Source organism: Tachypleus tridentatus, unplaced genomic scaffold (genome assembly GCF_004210375.1).
Source record: "Tachypleus tridentatus isolate NWPU-2018 unplaced genomic scaffold, ASM421037v1 Hic_cluster_2, whole genome shotgun sequence".
NCBI classification, from domain to species: Eukaryota; Metazoa; Arthropoda; class Merostomata; order Xiphosura; family Limulidae; genus Tachypleus; species Tachypleus tridentatus.
This window is the reverse complement of record NW_027467782.1, coordinates 20,560,190-20,581,989: the sequence shown is the minus strand read 5'-3', so window position 1 is coordinate 20,581,989 and position 21,800 is coordinate 20,560,190. Positions and strand designations below refer to the sequence as shown.

Below are 21,800 nucleotides of genomic sequence, written 5' to 3'. Positions count from 1 at the left end.
AATTTATGATGAGGCTACAGAAACCAAAATTCCATCTTTACACAGTTTTGATTTGAATTTAAAATATATAAATTCAAAATGTGTGAAAAAACGTCTAGTGGTTACGTTATTTTATCACAAAATAAGATATTGTTGTTTCGCATCATGCTTAGAGGCAACAAAGAAACCTCACAACAATATATCATAAAAGTTACGGAGTTCCGGATTAAACACTAAGAGCTGATAAAAGTTACGGAGACAAATTACAGAAACTAAAAGGTGTGAAATTTATGATGAGGCAACAGAAACCACAGTTCCATTTTAAAGAGCTTTGATTTGAATTTAAAATATACAAATTGATACGTGTGAAAAACATCTAATGTTTACGTTATTTTATTACAAAATAAGACATTGTTGTTTCACAATAATACTTGCTAAATAATCACAATTATTGTTGTGAAAATAGTTCAAACAACTCGCCTGGCAGGTAAATTACATATACGGAATTTAAAAAGTTTCTATTCTTCCCTTAAGTTTCCCAAATTTGAGTTAAAATATTAAAAATAAAAGCATCATAAACAAACTGTTTACATACTGGTTGGAACAGAATTATAAGAAAAGAAATTTATTTATTTTCTCCCATGAAGATACCTAGGGGGCTGAATATAAAAATCGTATAGTTAATAACATCATAGGCCTAATATCAATGTCTTCTCTCAAGTACAATGAATTGTGATTACACTCTATCAGTTTAGAAAACGTCTTCACCGTAAGATTCGTTGCTGTGACAAGCTGCTTATATAAATATTGTTCTTATTGTGTTTGATCGTCGGCAATGGATAGGACAAGGTATAGTTGATATAATATTGTACATGTTTGTTTTGAAAATTCGTGAGTGCTTACGAAGCACGTGAGGTAGATATAGCCCAGAGTTCCGGTTTTGTAACTATGGCTGGAGGTGCAAGCAACCCTGTTAATGGAATTATTTGCAATTATTCAGTGAGAGACTGGTCAATCTGTGAGTCAGCCACTTTCTCTTGAAGTTATTCATCTCATGAACAATCTGAACCTGTTCATTCCGAGAAAGATATTTATACCATTTTCTCACCACAGGAATTTTCTAATGTTACCCTATACACCTCCTGCAGAGTCAGCTCGGTTTAATATTGCGTATTTAGGTATGATTCCTCAGGTATGTGATGTTTTATCCTTTTTTATGATTTCCTACAATCCTCATCCTTTTTTGTTGTATGATAGTTCTTAGTTCTTCTTTACCTTATTCAGTTTCCCACTTTCTTTGGTTATTAGGGTTCATACAAAGCATTTTACTTCATAATTGGTTGAGAGTTCCAGCATGTCTTGCTTCCTATTTGCTGTGAATAGTTTGTTTGACGAACCATCAAGTAGCCTATCCGTTTTAAGACTCATAGGTGTTGGAATCTATTTTCATTCTCTACTCTCACCTTGCATACATAATTTTTCTGTTGTTGAAACGTACTGGGTCAAAATGCAGCCTTCTGTCAGATTTATTTGCTGCCCACTTAGGAAATCATGTGTAGCTCTGTTTCTTAGTATATTTTCAAACGTATTCCAGACCCTTTGGATTGCATGCTAGGAACACTCTATCCTTTCGTTTTGGTAGCTCATTTGCCACAGTTGGAATCGAGACAAGCCCCTATTCCTGTTTCCCATCCTGGTGCTTCCCAGCTTTTACCTGTTCCTCATTCCAGGTGTTTTTTTCAGTGTAGATTATCATAATATCAACAGTACCAGTTGATAACTGGATGGGAGCTCAGTTGTGTGACTTTCTTCCCTTGGCAGTGTTTCACCACAGATTGGTGGATTCTTTGAACATGTCCTATGCTTCCTTTACCTTCCTCTTTTTATCACAGATATCCATTTCTTTCCTTCCTCAGGATCCCATTAACAGCCAGCTTCTGTTGGAGGTAGTTCAAGACCTTCTGTCCAACAGAACATTGAATCTGGAAATCATCTCTTTCACAGTTTCTATTCCAGCTGTTTGTTGTTGTTATTAAAACTGAAGACTGGCTATCTGTCATAGTCTTTCAATCAGTTTCTAAGTCTCCTTTTTTTGTTTTATAATATAGAGTAAAAGCAAAAAACATAAGTTTTTGCACATTGTAGTGAATATGTTTGACTTCCTCCTTCAATTATACTTTATCTTATTGTGGAGGCAGGGCTGAATTATTTATTAGGCACAGTGCCTGGGGCCTATGAAAACTATAGGTCCATGAAAAGTTTCCTTAAAAGTTAATTTTGGTTTAACTTATATGGCTGGTAGGGCCAACAAACAATAGGTGCCTACGTCCTACAATCGCCTTGATACAGCATGGTGGAGGAACTTGGGATTGTTGTGGTTCTTTCCCTTCAACTGTCTTTTGTGTAGCTTATTCTGAAGATGTTATTTGTCTTAGGTTGGTTCTGGTCAATTTCTCTCTCATACACATTTTTTCAATCCAGGACATCAGGTTTTCTAAGTTGATATACCATTTTCTATTCTTATCATACTCTCTCTTCAGGAGTCAGGGGTTTGATATCCCTTCTGGTCTCATTAATTTCAGGTGAAGATGGTATGATCCTCATTCTACACCCACCCTCTCTATCTGTGTCAGTTTCCAGCAGCACAGATTTTGGATGTAGTTGTCAAGTACAGTCCATCATGTCCTAGCCACTTTGTGTCTGGGGACACTTCCATTTTTCCCCAATACTAATTGGATTTACTTCTCAGTTTTTGTCTACCAGAATATACAACACATTTCCCAGATTGGTGAAGAGTATGGCTGATTTAGAAGTAGTGTAGTCTCCCACATCATATCTACATATCTAATTCTTTAGACATAAGGTGTGTCCTTTGTACTCTTTCAAAGGGTGCTTCTTTTCTTCCCTTGCACCAATTCAGTGTGTGATTCTATCTGATTATATAAGCTAATTTACCATATCAGAAGTTAGTTTTTCGATACATAAAATGTACTTCCTCTCCACTGAAAATGAGTGATTCAATTCTCCACTAAAACTCAAAACAGTAATTTGATAGAACTGAATAGAGGAAGTCACACGTATAATGAGTGTATAGCACTTTCCTTTGTGGAGGATTATCCACGATAATTTGCACGAGGGACATTAAAATGAGTCATTTCCAAAGGAAGGGAGGAAAAAGGCTTGTGGCATGTTTTTCTTTCTTTTTTTTCACATAAAGGGCAGCACTAAATGAGACTAGTTATATGAAATACATTTTCTGTATAGGAAACATAACTTTCACTGTTGCCCTGCTTAATATCTTATTTTGTTGAAAATCACCTATATTTTCATGAAAATTGGGATCATCTAGAAATTTTTCCTTCTCTCTAGTATGTTTTCTTGGCCTCCAAATTAACAAGGTGCCTTATATCCAATTTTATATTGTAAGCCTTGATATGGATATATCATCCAGTTGTAAAAGAGACCCAAGGCATCTCTCAGCCCTAACTTGTTAATTTAGAGGCCAAAAAAACATCCTGGACGGAGGGAAAAATTTCTAGAAGACCCGAAAAGATTAAAGTCAGTGAGTTTAGTACAAAGGTAGATAAAAAAAGATTGAAGTAGGTGATGCAACTTTGAACATTTTACAGTTTTAAGTCAGCTTTATCATACTAATAAGATATAGTGCATAATGTAAGCCAGTAGTGAAAATGAAAGGATGGTTTTCTGTGGACAAATATTTAGTCCCATCTCTTTAAGTAAAGTGTACTTTCTCTGAATTCAGCTTGACAGTGAGGATGAATCACATATATTAACCTGGTTTAGCTTGTTTTATTCAGTTGTTATAGTAGTGAGGTACAATGTATGTATAATGTAAATACTGTGGTTCTTGGGACACAAACAGCACAATATAAAGATAGACGTTAATATAATAACAGTTTCATTATTTGACTATTTTCCATATATTGCAACAAAGGTATTTCTGTTTGATTAGACAATGACTGAAGGTGGAAATTTTGCATTTAGCAAACACATTATGCTATGATCTTTTTATGGATGATTTATGGACAAAATTGAAAGTGCTTTTGTTGTTATTTTTTAAAGCTTTTAACATCTGGGGAAATAAGGTTAACACAGTATATGCAAATCAAGAAATTTTAAGAGTTTGGAAAATTTGTACCTTATGGACCATCACACTTTAATGTTATTACCTTAAAATTGAAACTGTTTATTTAAACCACATCTGAAACATAAAACCATTTTTATCAAAACCTAATTTCAAAGATACCCAAGAATAATTAACTTCTTAAAGTTTTAGGTCAATTATGAATTGTATTTTTTTAATTAGATTTAGTTCTCTGTGAAGAGATTTATTTTTGTTGTTGATTAATTAATGAAATTCTTATTGTAGTTTTGTTCTTATTTATTTTTCAGTTGTGTAAATAATCAGAATACTTAATAGTCTTACACAGTATTATTTGTTTAAGGGTTCATTTATCTTTTAAGAACAACTTTCAGGTTTCCTGCTGCCCTTGGAACTATTTCATTGTAAATCATGTTCAGTTTTGATGGCCATAATAATGCATTATTATGAAAATACTTCTTTCATTGTAGTAAGTTTCTACAAACGTTGATGAGGTCAATCTTATTCCACACATTTTGATACACTTTTCACACAATCTCCACTGCATTTGGATGTTGGCTTTCTAGACTATGTTTAAGCAGATCAAAGACAAAAACGAAACAGCATTTTATGCTTCAATAAAACTGAATTGTGTTGGCAATCCAAATATTTTATGTTAAGGCCTTTAAAACAAATACAGATAATAATTATTCACTAATGGATATAAACTAAACTGAGTTCTTTTTTGTCTTCAATAGTGTTTGCTAATTCAGAACCTGTTAGAGGGTTTGAAGAAGGTGCACTCAGATGTGCTTTGCTGATCTTAGGCAGGTTAGTAAACCTTTACAAAAGTCTACTATTTAAGTTCATATTAAAAGATATTACAAGTAATGTAAACATTGCTTTTGGACTAAATACATTTTATGTGGTTGCTGTACAATAGTCATTAATATTGTATATGTATGTAACATAGACATATATTATGTATATAGATATGTAATTAACAGTTACATTATGGAAGACATTAAACCTTGAAGAATGATATATGCTCATAGGAAGAAAAGTATGCAACTCTCATGAAATGCCTTTCAAAAATGAAACTAGTTAATGAAATTATTTCCTTAAAACTTGATAACAAACTTTCATTAAAGTAAGTAGTTTCAGCAAAAGTTTTATTTTGTAAATATTTTTGGATTTTTCTGATAAAATTCATTATTTAATGTAGTTATTTACACTTGGACTCTGAGTAGTTCACATGCAAAGTAATTTTTACATAAAGTATAAAAATAATATGTTTTAACTTACTGTTTCTACATTTCATTTGCATAACCTCTAGAACCTCATAAATGAACATCAATTGTTGTTTTTTAAGGTAAATGTTTGTTCTTTTTTTTCTCTTTTATGCACCGTATTACTAACTCTATTTGTCATCATCAACAGAGAGTGCAGGGAAATGTTTTTAAAATTAACAAAAATGTGTACATACCTTTTACATCTTTATAGAAATTTATTAGTATAGTCATCTTTTCACATATTCATAATTTAATGTCTTTATCTTTTCATTTATAGTTTATTTTAACTCTCCTTTAAAATTCATTGTCACTATTTATTCTGATATGTTAACTGATACCAATAGGCCTTTTATGAAGAAGTTATTTTGAGAAATTCCCCACATAGGTGTGTTGCCAAAACAGGATGGCTGTTATAGATACCATCTTGTTTATAAAGCTTTCACAATCTGTGTAACAAGTTAAGCTTATAAAACAATTAAATCACTCAAATAGGATTTTAAAACATAAATTATACATAGTCAACTAAAATATAAAAATTAGATTTAAGTACAATTCAACTGTCTCTAACTATAGCATTTTGAGGTAACAAACCACTGTAAGTGCTGTAGACAATAGTACTGCAGGCTGTTACTTCGACTTCAGTACAAAAACTGTACACCAATTTCATATTAACTGTTGGTGGAGTGGAGTGTAAACTGAGCTCTTTATAACATCTTTGTACACTTGTATTAACTAATTACTTGTACGTCATAAATTTGTTTCCAAAGTATAGAAGATTGGCATAGCACCCATAAAAGGCTGTAAAATCTATTTCTCTTTTGCAGTGGATTCAGTTCTGTCTCAAAAGGACATGTGAAAATACATTGGCATCTAGACAGTTGTATGCATTGTGAGCTTATGTGTTTACAGTCAGTTTCTGTTAAATTGGAGATTTTTTTATATAACTTGGATCATGTGACAAGCAAACTATGTGAGCAAAATATTTATTTTAAATGTTTCTGTTGTAACAAAGAATTAAAACTTGAATAACATAAACATTAAATTATATACTATAATGTTAATTTCATTCACATGCATGGATTGTAAAGATGTTTAGTTAAATTTTGCACATAATTCAGTAACTTGCATATAAATTAATTTTAAAATTATGCTGTTCTGATCAGATAAACAGATATGACTTTCAGTGTTATTTTGTTTATCAACACTACTCATCAGTGAGTTTCTGATGTGAGTACTTAAGACTATGTCATTTAAATGCTTCTGTGTGCATTTTAATCTGGAATTTTTGCCCGTTAGCTTCAGTCAAGAACACTTTTATATGTCTGGGAACCAAATATATACACGAGATTTACATTCATTGTCAGTGACATCCGTCAATGTATTTATGGCATTCGTACTCGTGATTATAAATGTCACATATATGTTTGTAATTGATACATTTTTTGTTGACTTCGCTCTCTTGAACTTCGAGTAATCCAGTTACATGTCTTATCACAGCTGTATGTGAGAGTGACTTATTTTGTCATGTAATTCTTGGAATTGTGATTTCTTCATGAAGTTATTTGCTTTTATTCTCTTTTTTTTATTATTTTTTCTGTTGACTAAATCACTGGACTTTTCTACAGGCTTTAAAAGAAGTTCAAAGTAATTGTTAATCAGATTGTTTATTTCTGTTATAATTATTTTGGTGAACTTTGTATTTGGTCATTCTAATTTGCTTGAGAAACATCTCTAGAATACTTTAGAATCCTCTTTTCTTAGTCTTGCCTGAAACATCAGTCTAGTCTAGTTATCTGAATGGTAAATGGTGAACAAGTTTTTGTATTTGTCTTGTCCATCCCATAGTTCTGATGCTCATGAACTGTCATGGTTAGTAACCTGTATGGTCACTTCAGCCTGATTGTTAATTGAGAACTTTTTATTAACGACTAGATACCAGTTATTCATTACTTTTTATCCTGTGTTTTGACAAATAATCTGCTTCCATATTCTTGGAAATCTCAAAGAACTATTTATTTTGTAGTCGTGGCTGAAAATCAATCATTAGTCTTCTTGATACAGAGACTGGTTGATATATATATACATACAGTAGTTTAAATATTCAGTGACCATCATGGAGGTCTGTTTTCTCTTTTTTTAACTCAAGGGAGTTTCACGTTTGTATCATGTGAATTTTGTTGCATATTGCTTTTTCTTTGTATTAGAGGATGTGTGTCTCAGGTTAATAGGCTGGCTTTTATTGGTCACTAGCCATTGTTAGGGAAGGTTGTATAAAGTTTTACTTGTACAGGTCTCATGCTTTTCTAGGTACAAGGAAGCACTGTGCTGGTCTACAGTACATGGAATCCTCTCTTACTTCACAAAAGAAATATTGTTTTTATAAACACCTAAAGTTAAAAAAAGGATAAAAACAGTTACATTATTTAACTAGTGTTTCAAGCAACTGCCCTTCATTAGGTTTGATATTGTTTAAGGTTATTTAATTTTCTCAAGTTTCAACACAACTGTTCATTGTTATTTGTGAATCTTTTCCACTTTTAGAAAGAAATTAAGGATGTTTATTGGATAGCATTGCTAAATTCTATAACAGTATGACATCATTCTTAGTCCTAGAATTAATGACCTTTGTCCATCTCTTAAAAAAATTTCAAAACAACTTTGTATTTTTTTTTTTTTTTATCAATATCACCTATATTTTAATTCATTTTTCTATTTCCCATATATTAGTATTGTTTCCTATATATTAATATCACCTGTATTTTTATTCATTTTTCTATTTCCCATATATTAGTATTGTTTCCTATATATTAATATCACCTGTATTTTTATTCATTTTTCTATTTCCCGTATATTAGTATTGTTTCCTATATATTAATATCACCTGTATTTTTATTCATTTTTCTATTTCCCATATATTAGTATTGTTTCCTATATATTAATATCACCTGTATTTTTATTCATTTTTCTATTTCCCATATATTAGTATTGTTTCCTATATATTAATATCACCTATATTTTTATTCATTTTTCTATTTCCCATATATTAGTATTGTTTCCTGTATATTTTTTTACATTATCATTTTCTGTAATTCCCGTTCCTTTTTATTTTTTATTTTTCTATTATGTGAAAACTGTTTTAACATCTTTTTAACTGTTGTCACTGCCATCTTTCATGTGATGCACACATTTTTTATGTACATCTAAACATGACAGGAATGTCTTCTGTTATTATTGACATAAATGACATCAACATCTGTACTTGTAATGTGCCCTACTAATCATTGCTCTTTATTATCCTAAAAAAGGAATAGTCAATCTAGTTAAAATATTTTATGTCACCTTTATTGGGTTATATGTAGTACTGATAAAGATTTAAACACTCATTCAGTTTCACATGTACATAAACAGTCAAAAGATTGTTAGGCTAGTTTGGCCTGCTTGAAATGAATCGTGTATTTTGTTCAGTTTAAAGTCTTGCTCAGTATGTTAGTTATTGCTATTTCTTTTCCAAAAGTTTAGTAATGCATTTGAAAGCCACGCTGTGTAACATTGAATAGATTTAAAATAGTTATTGGTATCTGAATAGACCTATTCGCTTAAAAGTTCCACCAGTCTATAGAAATACAGAGATAAAAGTTATAGTTTTGTAAATCACCTTTTGAGTATATGCATAAAGATTGGCTCTGCTTACTGTTACTGGGAAGATTTTAAATTTTTCATGAAACATTAAGAACAAGTTATGAAGTACTTTATAAAATGATAAAAGTAGCATGAGATAGACTTAAAAATTCAAATAACTTAACTTTATTTTAACTAAACATTTTAGTAAACTGAAATCATTGAAGATCTACATGTTGCATTCTTTGGAAATAAGAAGCTTTATGGCTGTCAGGTATTTACAGTGTTAAAGAGTATAATGTGTGTGGTAGAAGGAACACTCTAAATGTCCCTCTGGTGTTAATATATATAATAAACAGTTTGTGTCATGCTTCTTTTTTTAATAGTAATGGTATACAATTTATATCATTGTTTTGTAACAAAACTCCCAATTGATATTGTTAGGTCAACTATGGTATTTATGTTGTGAATGTTTAATATACATATTGGTTTGTTTTTTATTCTTGTTAACTTTGGTGATAGAACAAAACAATTTAATTCAGAAATTATTTAGATTTAGAATTGATATTTTGTCTTTATTGAGCTTAGAGTAAGTTATCGCACAGTACATTTTTAAGCTTAATTATAAAACAAATAATACCCTAGGCTCACTTATTGCACCACCATAAGTTAAATAGCATTTTATTTATATTTTTTTAAGTTGTTTATTAACATTGAGGTATAGACAAAAGTAAGATAAAAGTTACCAAGGGTTTCAATGGAGTAGTGTTTCAACTAAGCCTTTGTTATAATAATGTTTTACACCCAATGCTTATATTTAGGCCATTAAATACACCTTCTGTTACTAATGTTAAGATCAGATGATAGCTAGTTGTGTCTTAGTGTGAATGTGTAGTATTTAAAGTGCGTAATTCCCTCCAGTTTTACACTGTTAAATTAGGGATAGCTAGCTGACTTCCCTCTAGTCTTACACTGTTAAATTAGGGATAGCTAGCTGACTTCTCTCTAGTCTTACACTGTTAAATTAGGGATAGCTAGCTGACTTCCGTCTAGTTTTACACTGTTAAATTAGGGATAGCTAGCTGACTTTCCTCTAGTCTTTCACTGTTAAATTAGGGATAGCTAGCTGACTTCCATCTAGTTTTACACTTCTAAATTAGGGATGGCTAGTGCAGATAGCCCTGGTGTAGCATTGCATGAAATTGAAAAACAAACAAACATAATTAAAGATGTATTAACTGTGGAAACTCTACCAAGTAAAATAGTTCCATATATTTTTTCATATCACATCTTCCAATTATTTTAGTTTAGTCACAGAGTCCATCAGTCTCCTTTCACTAAAACTGATTTCTTATTATTACTTTCTGATTTATAGTGTACAATTCCTTCTTATTGTAATTTTTGTTAGTTAATTTATGTATAGCAGTTTACTTTATTTTGGTGCACTGGAATTTATCTTGCAGAATTTTTGTAGTTATATTTTCTTATAACTTCTAGATCTTTTCATGACATGGGACTGGGCAACCTACTTTCATGACTATGGACAAGAAAATAGTAAGTATTGAAGGGTGAACCCACAAGTTGCTGTAGTTCTGCTTGAAAAGTAAGTGGAACATAAAAGTGATCAAAGTTAATTTTAAATGTCACTATAACTTGCTTTATTATAAATTGTTAAAGTCTTTCCAATAATTATTATGCATGTTTTGATTTTTAAAAAAGGAAAAAGGAAACGTATAGCCACCTGAAAAGTTGTATGTTTAGTTACCTAGTTATGTGTTGCCCTTAAGAAACCTGATACTATTGATGTCTTACTCCAAGACATGTCCTGCAAGATGTCAAGTTTCATTTTTTAAATTAAAAGTTAAGTCTTATTTAGTTTCTCAACTAGCCTTTGACAGATGTAAATTCAAATTTAGAAAGAATGAAGGTAAGATGATAAATAGTTGTAGACTGTGATTAAAGTAATGTTTTATTTTTTCTTTCCTTAATGTTAGTTTATTTTTAGAATTGGTTAAATTGTTTGATATATATATTTGTTTATGAGGATTATTTTGCATTGTTATCTTAAGATAAGTGTTTAGAACAAAACTAAACCTCCTAAGCTAGCTGAATTTTGTGTTTGGGATTATAGCAAAAAATGTGGTTGCATTGAGGGTACCATAACAGATGAATCATTACCTTTTAATCATCATAAGTATGGTGATATGTTAGACGTATATAATATTCATTACTCGTTTAATTTTTATTTGAACTATGTAGGTATTTTGTTTTGATCAGAAGTTGGAAACAGTTGTAGATTTTATTACCAAAAAGTTTCTCTCTGTAGATGTTTTTTATCATAGTTATATATTAAACATAACTTGAGAATTCTCTGTATTAATACCATAATTATTAATGAATCAATTTTAACTGTCGAGAGTTTAATAATAGTTGAATGTCTGTTGTGTAGTCAGTTAATCATACATGCATACAATTTGCACATATTCACAAGATGATAGGTTCCAATGCTTCACATTAAATAAACATTCTTAGAATTTCATCTTCACGTGTAATGTGAGAGTAATAAAACATTGAATACAAAGTAGATAAATATTATCAATATATTATTTTTCTAAGGTAGATAGAAATAAAATCTTAAATTTATGGTATAATGTTTATAACTAAAATTCTATTTTACATTTTGAAGTTAATAATCATGAATGTGTTAGTTAATTTAGCCATAATTAGTTTTATTTAGTAGAAAACCACTTAAATTCAGAATGTTTGTTTATATTTCATATATTTAACAGTGCTTACCACAAATTTGCACAATTAATTGATACTTTCTTGCATATAAATACGATAGTTTTCCTTAACCTTTTTTTTATGATAACTAGGTGCCTGGGATTTTTATAATGCAAGAACACCTCATATCTGTTAAAGCATGTCTTGTTAGTTGGCATAACTAAGAATATAGGTACTTGTAGGAATATCATGAAGTATATAGTTTGTACAGGTTGATCTGTAAGTAATTTTGAAAATTTTATATTTAACGTTGTTCTGTGTGTAAGCTTCTTTATAATATAAGTTATATATGGTTTTAACTATCAGCTTTGAGTTGTACTTATGAGATAAAATTCATGTTTTTTGTTTATGTGTTGAAATATCCTTAAGTCATTCAATCAAAGTAATTTTTTAGAAATATGTAAAGCATATAAGTGTTTGAGTAATTTTGCACAGTAATTATATGTTTAGAAGTTACACTGTGCACAAAAGCTTCTCTACTACAATAGAAATACAACTGTTCATGAGTAGTTTGTTGATCCTGATTCTAAAAATTGTTGAATATTACTGATCACCTCTAGTTTTTGAGCTGTGTTAGGTTTATTCTAAATATTCTTATATATTGTGAAAATAACTGTCTCTGATAACTTTATTTATTTCTTGAAAATTGCATTTAAGAATGTTAAAAAACAATGTGTAATTATATACTGAAAATACACTTAAGCTATGTTTAAAACTTTCATCATGGTATTATTATTTATTTCTTTTTACAAAATACCTGACTGACTTTTTGCATCTTTTATGTATGTTGTTAGTTTCATGCTATAAGAATCAACAGTAATCTTCTGTCATCACATGATTCCACTGTCTTTCTTTATGTTACTGTTCTATTATAGACATAACTTAAGGGAAGTGCTCACCAAGATTATTGCTCACTGCACCTAGATCATTTGATAAGAAGCTTAATTAAAAGTGTGAGAAGTGTAACTGTAGTGACATCTTGGACCCAGTTTTCCTCTTGTTCTCAGAGATATCATTAATCGTCACAACATAGTTTTCATCTCTGTAAATTCCTAAGAAAATTTTAACAACCAGTTTGAGTGATTTCCTCGCAGGAAGTTCTTTCTGACTGAGTAATGTTTCAAAATCACCATTCATCAGCACTTCCCAAATCTGTGACCCAACAAAGATACCACCTTTTAGATTTTACTTCACTGAATTTTTGAAATTTATAAGACAGATGGAGTGAGGGAAGAAACATATCTTGATGATTCAGTGAAAGTTGGAACTCAACTTTCTGTTTTCCTGGAACATAATTCTCTCACTGGCCATTCCTTTTTTTTTTTAAATGAATTTTATGATATTGGCTATCCCAGACAGACTACAGTGTTTAGTATACTCACTTTATAGACTTAGCAGTAGTGGATATTTGATTGCTTCAGGTATAAGCTGCATGTTCTACTATGTTTACAGCATTAATAACAGGAACCAATGGCTTAGTGTTCCCATTATGTAAAAGCACAGTTTTCACACTAACTTTAGATGAATTGGTAAAATGTTTTCTTTCTTGAGAGTATATTCAGTACTTGATTCTTCAATTAGTGCATCAACATTTGTACAGAAACACAAAGTATCTTGCATGCTGTAGTGAGAAGCAAGACTTTATGATAAATTCCATTGCCGTAAATGAAAGTTCCCATGCTGTTTCAGTATAAAACAAGTCACAAATCTGATCATTTAGCTCATCTTGTGTGATCAAATGAGGCAGTTTATGCTGAGATGCAACAGGGGTAAAATTACTAAATGAAGGAAGTAAAGATGATTCATTGTCTTTTTTGCAGTATAACTTCTATTTCCCACTTTGCTGCTGGATGTGACACAAGGAAATCATCCCCATGAGATACTGGTTTCTTCACAGATGCAATCTCTGGATATTTAGTGTATTGTTTAGTTTTGTCTGAATATCCAGAAATATTAATGCAAAAATAACAGTTAGTTAGATGATCTTTGGGCTCACACTGTATCATTGAAATTGTCAATGACACAATTGCTCTTCTTTTATTTAGCCACTGTGTGAAGCCAGATTTGGAAACTGTACAACACAAATGTAGCATAAACTGTTTAGGTGGTTTTTGGACTTGAAGTGAAAGCAGTCAGTACATAAAATAATTTTCTAAAAGTATAAAAGAATTATGTTTAGAGAACTAGTTTAAAATATTTTAAAAACAAAATTTTGATTTTATTTGATTATATCACAGGTATGATGTGAGGAAGATGGACTTTGTTTTGAGTGTGCACAAAGCCAGACAAAGTAATCAACTGAGTGAGTGAGTGAGTGAAAAGCAGTTGACAGAGAGGTGTATCACTCTGCCCATTTTAAGCTCAGTTGAAGGACTCCTCAAATGTTCCTGGGCAGAAAAGGTGAACATGGGAATGAAGCAAAATTGGTGCAAGTCATTATAATTTTATCAAGAACAAGTAGCACATATAAACAATATATATGGAGTTTTACACCAATACAATACAGTTACTGTTTGAAGTTATCAAAATTTATTCCTTTTGTTCATTAAACTTTTATTTAAACTTAATTTCACAGTATAAACCTATTGAACTGAGCTGATTGTATGGTATTACACATATTGTTGATAAAGTAGTGAGATACTACAGTAGCTTAAAATCTGGAGGTGATGGACAAGTTCTGATTACATATCTGAAACCAAAACTATTTAATTACCAAGAATCACTTGAGTTTTTTCTAGTAGCAAATGATGTGTAATGCAGTGTTACCTAAAACATTGTTCAGGGCAAATTTGTGTGTGCAGACTTATAAAAGAATTAATTGATTGATGAATTTGTGTTATAAAGATAAAAGTTTTTTTTGTTTTTACTTTACAATGGTGTGTTTACACTTTATATTTTATAATGCATGCTTTTGAACCAATTGCAATGTTTATTTATTTATGAAAAGTGTATAACTTCCTTTCAAGTTGTTTTAAAAATAAAATTATTGCTAAAAAATACAAGTTACAAATAATGCAACATTTTTTAAAGGGTCTTATTTTTTTTTAGGTAGGTTTTGTTCAGGCTTGTGAATGAAAAAGACTTGTACAATGTTAATAATATAATTTACTAATTTTTTAAAATATTATTAATTTGACCTGTCCATACTTTTAGTGTGAATTAATGTTCTTTACTCCCTTAAGGGTGAGAGAAGCAGACAAGAAGAAAAATATATTTTTAGCATTAAAAAAGAATCAACGAGACAAGAAGAAGTTGGTAGAAACTGTCCCAAAACAGCTCAGACAGTTAACATCAAACAGTGATTAGTATAATTGTACTTTATTCTTCCCTTTGTTACATATTTTGGTTTCCTATAATTACTGGCTTGATGGAAAATATCCATTGAGTTTTTTGTGTGTTTAATGAATTAGTAAAATGTGACTGTTCAATGTCAAGAACACTGATATCAATTATTCTGAGAAGTGAGTGAACCAGGCTTTCAGTTAACATTAATAAAATATAAAGATTCTTATCATTCTTTGCTGTAGTTTTGTTAAAAATGGACAGTTCTAGAGCAGAGCTTACCATATTCATGTCTGCCATAAAGGGAAATTAGGCCAAGAAGTGCACTTTCTACTTATTTCTAACAAAATATATTGACCAGTTTTTGATTGTTTGGCTATATAGTTTTAAAATTTTGTGAGAGACAAAAACGTTTATGACACTAAATTATTAAAATTATTTGACTCATGTGTTGCTTTATTTCTCAGTTTTAAATCACTTTTTGTTTAGCCCATTTATTGTGTTATAGAATAGGGAAAGAGTGTGATTCTAAGGGAAGTTTGATATTATAATTAAATTGTGATATTAACACAAATAATAAAAAAACGACATTAAACTCGGGTCAGTGTTATAGTTCTCTTCTAATTTTCCATTTGATTTAATAGCCAGCTCATAACTGTTTGGTCTCAAGGTAATATATAGATAGTAGAAAATGAACTTGAATCATCTAATAAACTGTTGTTGTGACACAACTGAATTCCTTGTGTTTTTCTGAATATAACTTAACAACTAATTGTAAAGTTACATACAGATATTAGAATATAAACAAACCTTGTGGTCTAATAAATAGCAGCTATGATCGATCTAAACTGTCTTCTTTATGATTCAACACACTGATATAGTTGTGTTAAGAGAGTCATCTGTATAAACAATATCTGTAAAGATGTGTTTTCAAAACAAACACCAAGGGCCTTTATGAGATTTTTAGAATGGTACTTAATACAGTTTCTCAAGTGTTGTCCCAGTTATTACTGGAAGAAACATCATCATGTGGATACAAAGTAAAATTGCCAACCTGGTATGTGGTGAAGTAAAATGGTAAGCAGACAATACAGGAGAGAACAGTTAGTATTATATACAATAATTTAGGTATAGTTGACTGGTATGCTGTAACATAATAATACATTGTGTTATAATAATTCAAAATGGCTAAATGATTGTTACTATACACAACTGCTGCAACCTAATGGCAGACACTAGAAAAACACAGTACTCTGACAAGGAAAAAAATGGTAATGTGATTGTTACCCTGCTAATATGGTATACTGTAATATAGTGGGAGATGCTAAAAACAAACAAACAGTACTACAACCATGAAAAAGTGGCTAAATGATTGTCACTGTGCTGTACCTTGATGTTGCTATAAGGTGACTGTTTTGTGGTGCTAAATAATTTGACAAAGTTGTTTACCAAACTAATGGAGAAGAGCATATGATATTACTATTATAGAATAATTCAGTTTGTTTGTAACATATACAAAACAAATACGTCTGTAGTAATATTACAAAGTAGTATAATTTGTTTGTCATTGTATAAACAGACTTTTCATCCTCTACTTACATCAGACACTTAGAGCTGGCAGCTGGTTTTTACTCAATATTAAACATATTTACGTGCTGCGTATCTGAAAGCCAGAGTTCAGTTTATTTTGAAATAAATCTCACACATCTCATGCTTGTAAGAAATGTTTGGTAGGATAGTCTACAAATGGGAAAAGAACTTTTAAAGAATCTTAAAAATGGGAATAATGTTTGACATGTTTCTCTAAGAATTGGACACTGAAAGAAGTTAGTTGTGCTTAACTTTTATGAAACATTTAAAATTGTGCCTTTTACTTGTCATATAAGTATGCTACTGGTTGAATTGTAATTGACTAATTAGATAAAATAATTATTAGTTATGTTGTACTGTACATTTTAGGCTCATAATGAATGACACATCATCAGGTTATTATGGGGTATAATTGTCAACAGTTTTGTACTTTACATTAAATAAACCCCACTATCTGGTAGATGGTGTAGTTAAATACTTTTCCTTTGCAAAGAGGTTTTAGTGGAATAGTCCAGTGCAGTTAATAATAAGATAATATAATTTACTTTGTTTGTGTGAATAATACATACTTCATGAAAAATATGTTAAGATCCATTTTTTTTCATAATTACAGTCATTAAGTGTTGCTTTTTTTTATATATATAATTCATGCTTTTTCATTTATAAATTTGACTGCTCATGGGAGAGATGTAATTAAACATTAAGGGGTTCTTTTTTTTTTTCTCTCTAACACTATACTGTTTCTGCTTCTGTTTGTTACATGAAATACCAATTTTGAAGGTCCCAAACTTGTAGATGTTTACAGCACTAGAACTACTAGTAAACATTTGTTAATGAAGAAGAATTTTTGTAACATTACTCCTGTTACTGATTGTAAACAGAAGGCTCGGTACTCGTGATTTACATATTATTTTATGTCAGTGCAAATAAAGTACTACATCATGTTTTTGTTTTTTTAATTCTTGGAATACCTATTGTGAATCATATTAGATACTCAAGAGATTCAGACAAATAAATAAGGTACAATATAAAATTGTGAATCATATTAGATACTCAAGAGATTCAGACAAATGAAAAAGGTACAATATAAAATTGTGAATCATATTAGATACTCAAGAGATTCAGACAAATAAAAAGGTACAATATAAAATTGTGAATCATATTAGATACTCAAGAGATTCAGACAAATAAAAAGGTACAATATAAAATTGTGAATCATATTAGATACTCAAGAGATTCAGACAAATAAAAAAAATTGGTACAATATAAAATTGTGAATCATATTAGATACTCAAGAGATTCAGACAAATAAAAAGGTACAATATAAAATTGTGAATCATATTAGATACTCAAGAGATTCAGACAAATAAAAAGGTACAATATAAAATTGTGAATCATATTAGATACTCAAGAGATTCAGACAAATAAAAAATATAAAATTGGTACAATGAATCATATTAGATACACAAGAGATTCAGACAAATAAAAGGTACAATATAAAATTCTAACAAAAGATGTTTAGATAGTGAGTAAAAAACTTTCATGTTTTGTTTTTGTTGTGAAAAAGTCAGAGTGGTCTTTTAACTAATATGAAACAATTTGTTAATGATAGTGCAAGTTCCCTTGCACAGGCCTTTAATAGTTACAAAGATTAGTGATAAGGGTTAAAATTTTCTGTGACCATCAGTTGTCTTAAGGGTTCAAAATATTTGTAAGCTAATAACCATCATGAAGGGTGGAAATTTCTGTGAGGTATCACCCCTGTGTTTCTTAAATGTTTTTACAAAAACTCGTAGTTGTTTACAATCCATTTCGTCAGGTTGAACTTCAGTGGTCGCATCATGATTCAAACTGCTTACTCCTGAATGTTCAACATTTAGTTGTTTCTTGTCCCAGCCTTTTGTATTACTTTGTTTTGACCATATGCATTTTTTTTTTTTCAGAATAATATGTTACTATGGACATGAATAATTAGTGTAAATATGTGTATATTGCTTTGATGTTTTCAACTATGAAGTGCTTCTTTATGTTTAGCTTTACATTTCTGGAAACAGCTAAAACCATTTAACTGAATTGGGATTTTAACACTTGTTAAAAGGTTATAAAATTTTATAATATTGTCATGCTTTTGCTTTTGTGTAAATAATAAAAATTTATCTAGAAACTAACTTTAAAACATAATATTTACAAGTAGATTTCAAATAAAACAAGTCAGAACTATTTTTTTTGTGTGTGTGTGTGTGTGTGGAAAATATTTTATTAATCATTATAAACTTATAACTGCTGCAAAGAAACTGTATAACATACTTATTTTTCTGGTTGTGTTAGATGTTGATATTTTTCAGTTTGAAGAAATCAAGTATTGTGGAATGTTTTTTTGTTTAGTAACTAAGAAAGATATTTATCTGCATAGTACATTGTACATTTTTTTTGTTTGTGGGGTACATTTTTTTTTCCACAAAATAGTTTATTGTAACTATCTGTCCATACCTTTGTTGCTGAGTTTTTGGGAGATAGTTTTCAAGTGCCTTTTGTGTGCAAACCAAACAATTTCCATAAAATCAGTTTATAAATGTTTGGTAAATTGATCCAATTTAATAATACCATTTTTTTGCTTGAGTTGTATATAGAGCTATATTTATATGTTTATGTACACAGTATATTTATTATCTGTTTTGGTTTCTGAAAATATTGGATGGATGAATGGATAGAATACATTAAAAGTTAATTGTATACTTATTGTTGTTTTGTTAGCTGGTGTTTATTTTTGTATACTTATTGTTTTAAAGAGTAATTTGTATGTATTAACTAGTACTATATTATATGAAACTATATTGTTTTATCCAATAACAAACAAGCATACTTCAATGACATGTTGGTTGTTGTTTATTTTAAGTTAAGAAATAAAAATACAGTTGTTAACAGAATTACTAGTACACAGTTTCCAAAAAATGTTTTGTAGATTGTTTTTATTATAGGCTGTGTTTGACTTACAGATATTGCTGTATAGTCACAGTTCTTTGTAGTAACATTTACTCTGCAACTGTAGATACGTACACTTCTCCCTCAAGTACTTTTGTCAGACATCATTTCATTTGTATGTCATAAAAACGTGATGAATATAATCTACAGCCTTTGTTACTGTTTGTTTTTAACAACTAAAATAAGAAGACAATTTTTATGATACACTATCAAGATGTTCCTCTCATTTAATACTTCTGCTTATAATGACGTAAAATTATTTTTTATGGAAGTAAACATTACAACTTTATTCAACATACATTATTATTGTGGCATTATATTTCTGATTTTATTTCATAACATTCAGTTTGAGATGTTTTAAGGATAGTCTGGTACAGCTGTAGCAATGTATCCATGTCTGATAACTTTTTTAGTGTTCGTCTTTCTTTTGTTCATGAATTCATATGTCCTAATTTGTTATTAAATACAGTTATTGTGAAGGAAAAAGAAAATTTACTGAATTTTTAACATGATACAGGATATTTGAATATTTTGGGTTATTTGCTTGAATCATTTCATAATATTCATTATGAAGAATGAAGATTTAACAATCTGGAATAAACAGAAGTTTATTTATACATTGCTATTTATCTTTAGTTAAGAAAATTTTACATTTTTATGTTAGAGATTCCATCTTTTGATTTCCCATCCTGTGTTATAATCCTTGTACAAATTTTACAATCCTAGTCATTCCCTTCCTTGGTGATCAAGTCTGTATGTATATCTTCCCCCTTAAATAGCTGATTGGCAAATAGCAGTATTTTACAACAGCTGTTATTATCTTTGAAGAAAGTTCACTGAATAAAGTAAATTAACATTTTTCCATGAATATTTTTAGTATGATACAGCCATGTTCTCAAAGCTCTCTTTGCCTTCAATTGAAGGTTTACTGTTAGTAATAGGGATAACACAAGATGAGTGTGTAAAAATATTTTATATATCAATTTTTTTACTTCCAATAAAAAAACTTGCTTACAAGAAAACGTGGACATTTCACACTATTAACTCATCACCTCTTTTGTATGCCTTTTTTCAAGGAGCTACCACTAATAAAAATGGCCATTCTGAATTTTTATGGTTTATTAACTAAATGTGTAATAATCACACAATCTCACATTTTCACGCTCTTCACCTTCATCCCCAACATACTGTGTGGGCATACAATTAATAAGGAGGACACTAAACGGATCCTAGGCCATAAAGTATAGTACGACGCATACCCACACAGCTGTTGGGTTCGACCCCACTGAAAACGTTAATTAAAAGAACTTCTTAATATATGATTTGCTACTAAAGAACACAGTGGTGTTAACTAAATTTACAGGCCAATTCCTGTTTCACAAACCTTTTAATTGTCTAAAGTTTCAGGTTATTTGATAAAAATCATTTTAGTTGTTTTATTATTTACTTCTTGTTATTAAAGTCAAGTTGTACATAAATTATTTATCTATTGAAAACACTATATGGGTTACATCATACATCTAAACTGCCCTGACATCCAGTGAAGTGTGAATTACAGTCAGTAAATAAGATTAGTAATTATTAGAACATGAGCTGTCAAATTATTGTGTGCACATTTGTTATTTATTTTATTTCTACAAATAACTTTAATAATATGATAAAAGTATAATGTTATTATATTTTAATTACAATTTAATGTTTATTTGTCTTTCTGAATTATTTACTATAATATATGAAATATGCTATTAAGCGCAATCTACATTACATAAACCAATTGTGTAAAATCTTACTGGTTGAAGTATAATATTTATAATTGGTTAAAGATGTAATATTGAAGACATTTTTCAATGTTATTCATTGTGACCAACACTTGTTTTAAAAAAGTACAGGTTTCTTTCATTATTTCATGTTTAACTATATGGTGTAAGGAAGCAACATTGACCACGATATAATATTTCACATTGTTCATATGTCATTTGAATAAATGGGAAGAGAAACACATTATTCTAATTAGTAGTTTTAAAATATAAAACACATTATTATATTTGTGTTGTGAATTGTTTGTATATTTCTTTTATCAGTCAGTAATTAAAATACCACTGGGCTTGTTATTTGAACAATAAACAGAGATGCGAGGAATGTGAGAAAAGTATCACCTCTTGTCTATTGTT

At 29.8% G+C, this 21,800-nt stretch overlaps 2 protein-coding genes and 1 long non-coding RNA gene across 51 annotated transcripts in view; 2 read left to right on the top strand and 1 right to left on the bottom strand.

The window, feature by feature from the left end:
* Positions 1–21,800, bottom strand: part of LOC143243341 (uncharacterized) — a 38,836-nt gene that overhangs the window by 7,524 nt on the left and 9,512 nt on the right. The window lies entirely within an intron of this gene.
* LOC143243350 (uncharacterized) lies at positions 630–20,737 on the top strand. Of its 11 annotated transcripts, none has more exons than XR_013024326.1 (7): positions 630–828; positions 4,840–4,912; positions 6,198–6,343; positions 10,489–10,545; positions 11,868–11,994; positions 14,101–14,175; positions 14,958–17,593. It is a non-coding gene; the product is annotated as an uncharacterized LOC143243350 (long non-coding RNA). The 11 variants fall into 11 exon arrangements; XR_013024323.1 differs by having other exon boundaries at positions 14,013–14,175; XR_013024324.1 differs by having other exon boundaries at positions 14,013–14,293.
* Positions 861–21,800, top strand: part of LOC143243348 (uncharacterized) — a 207,172-nt gene continuing 186,232 nt past the window's right edge. For all 33 annotated transcript variants that reach the window (XR_013024302.1, XR_013024301.1, XR_013024298.1 and 30 more), the window contains exon 1: positions 861–1,171. Coding sequence is in view for 1 of the 33 variants with exons in the window: in XM_076487204.1 (XP_076343319.1) it covers positions 1,034–1,171 (138 nt within the window). In the remaining 32 variants the exon portion in view is untranslated. The remainder of the gene's footprint in view (positions 1,172–21,800) is intronic.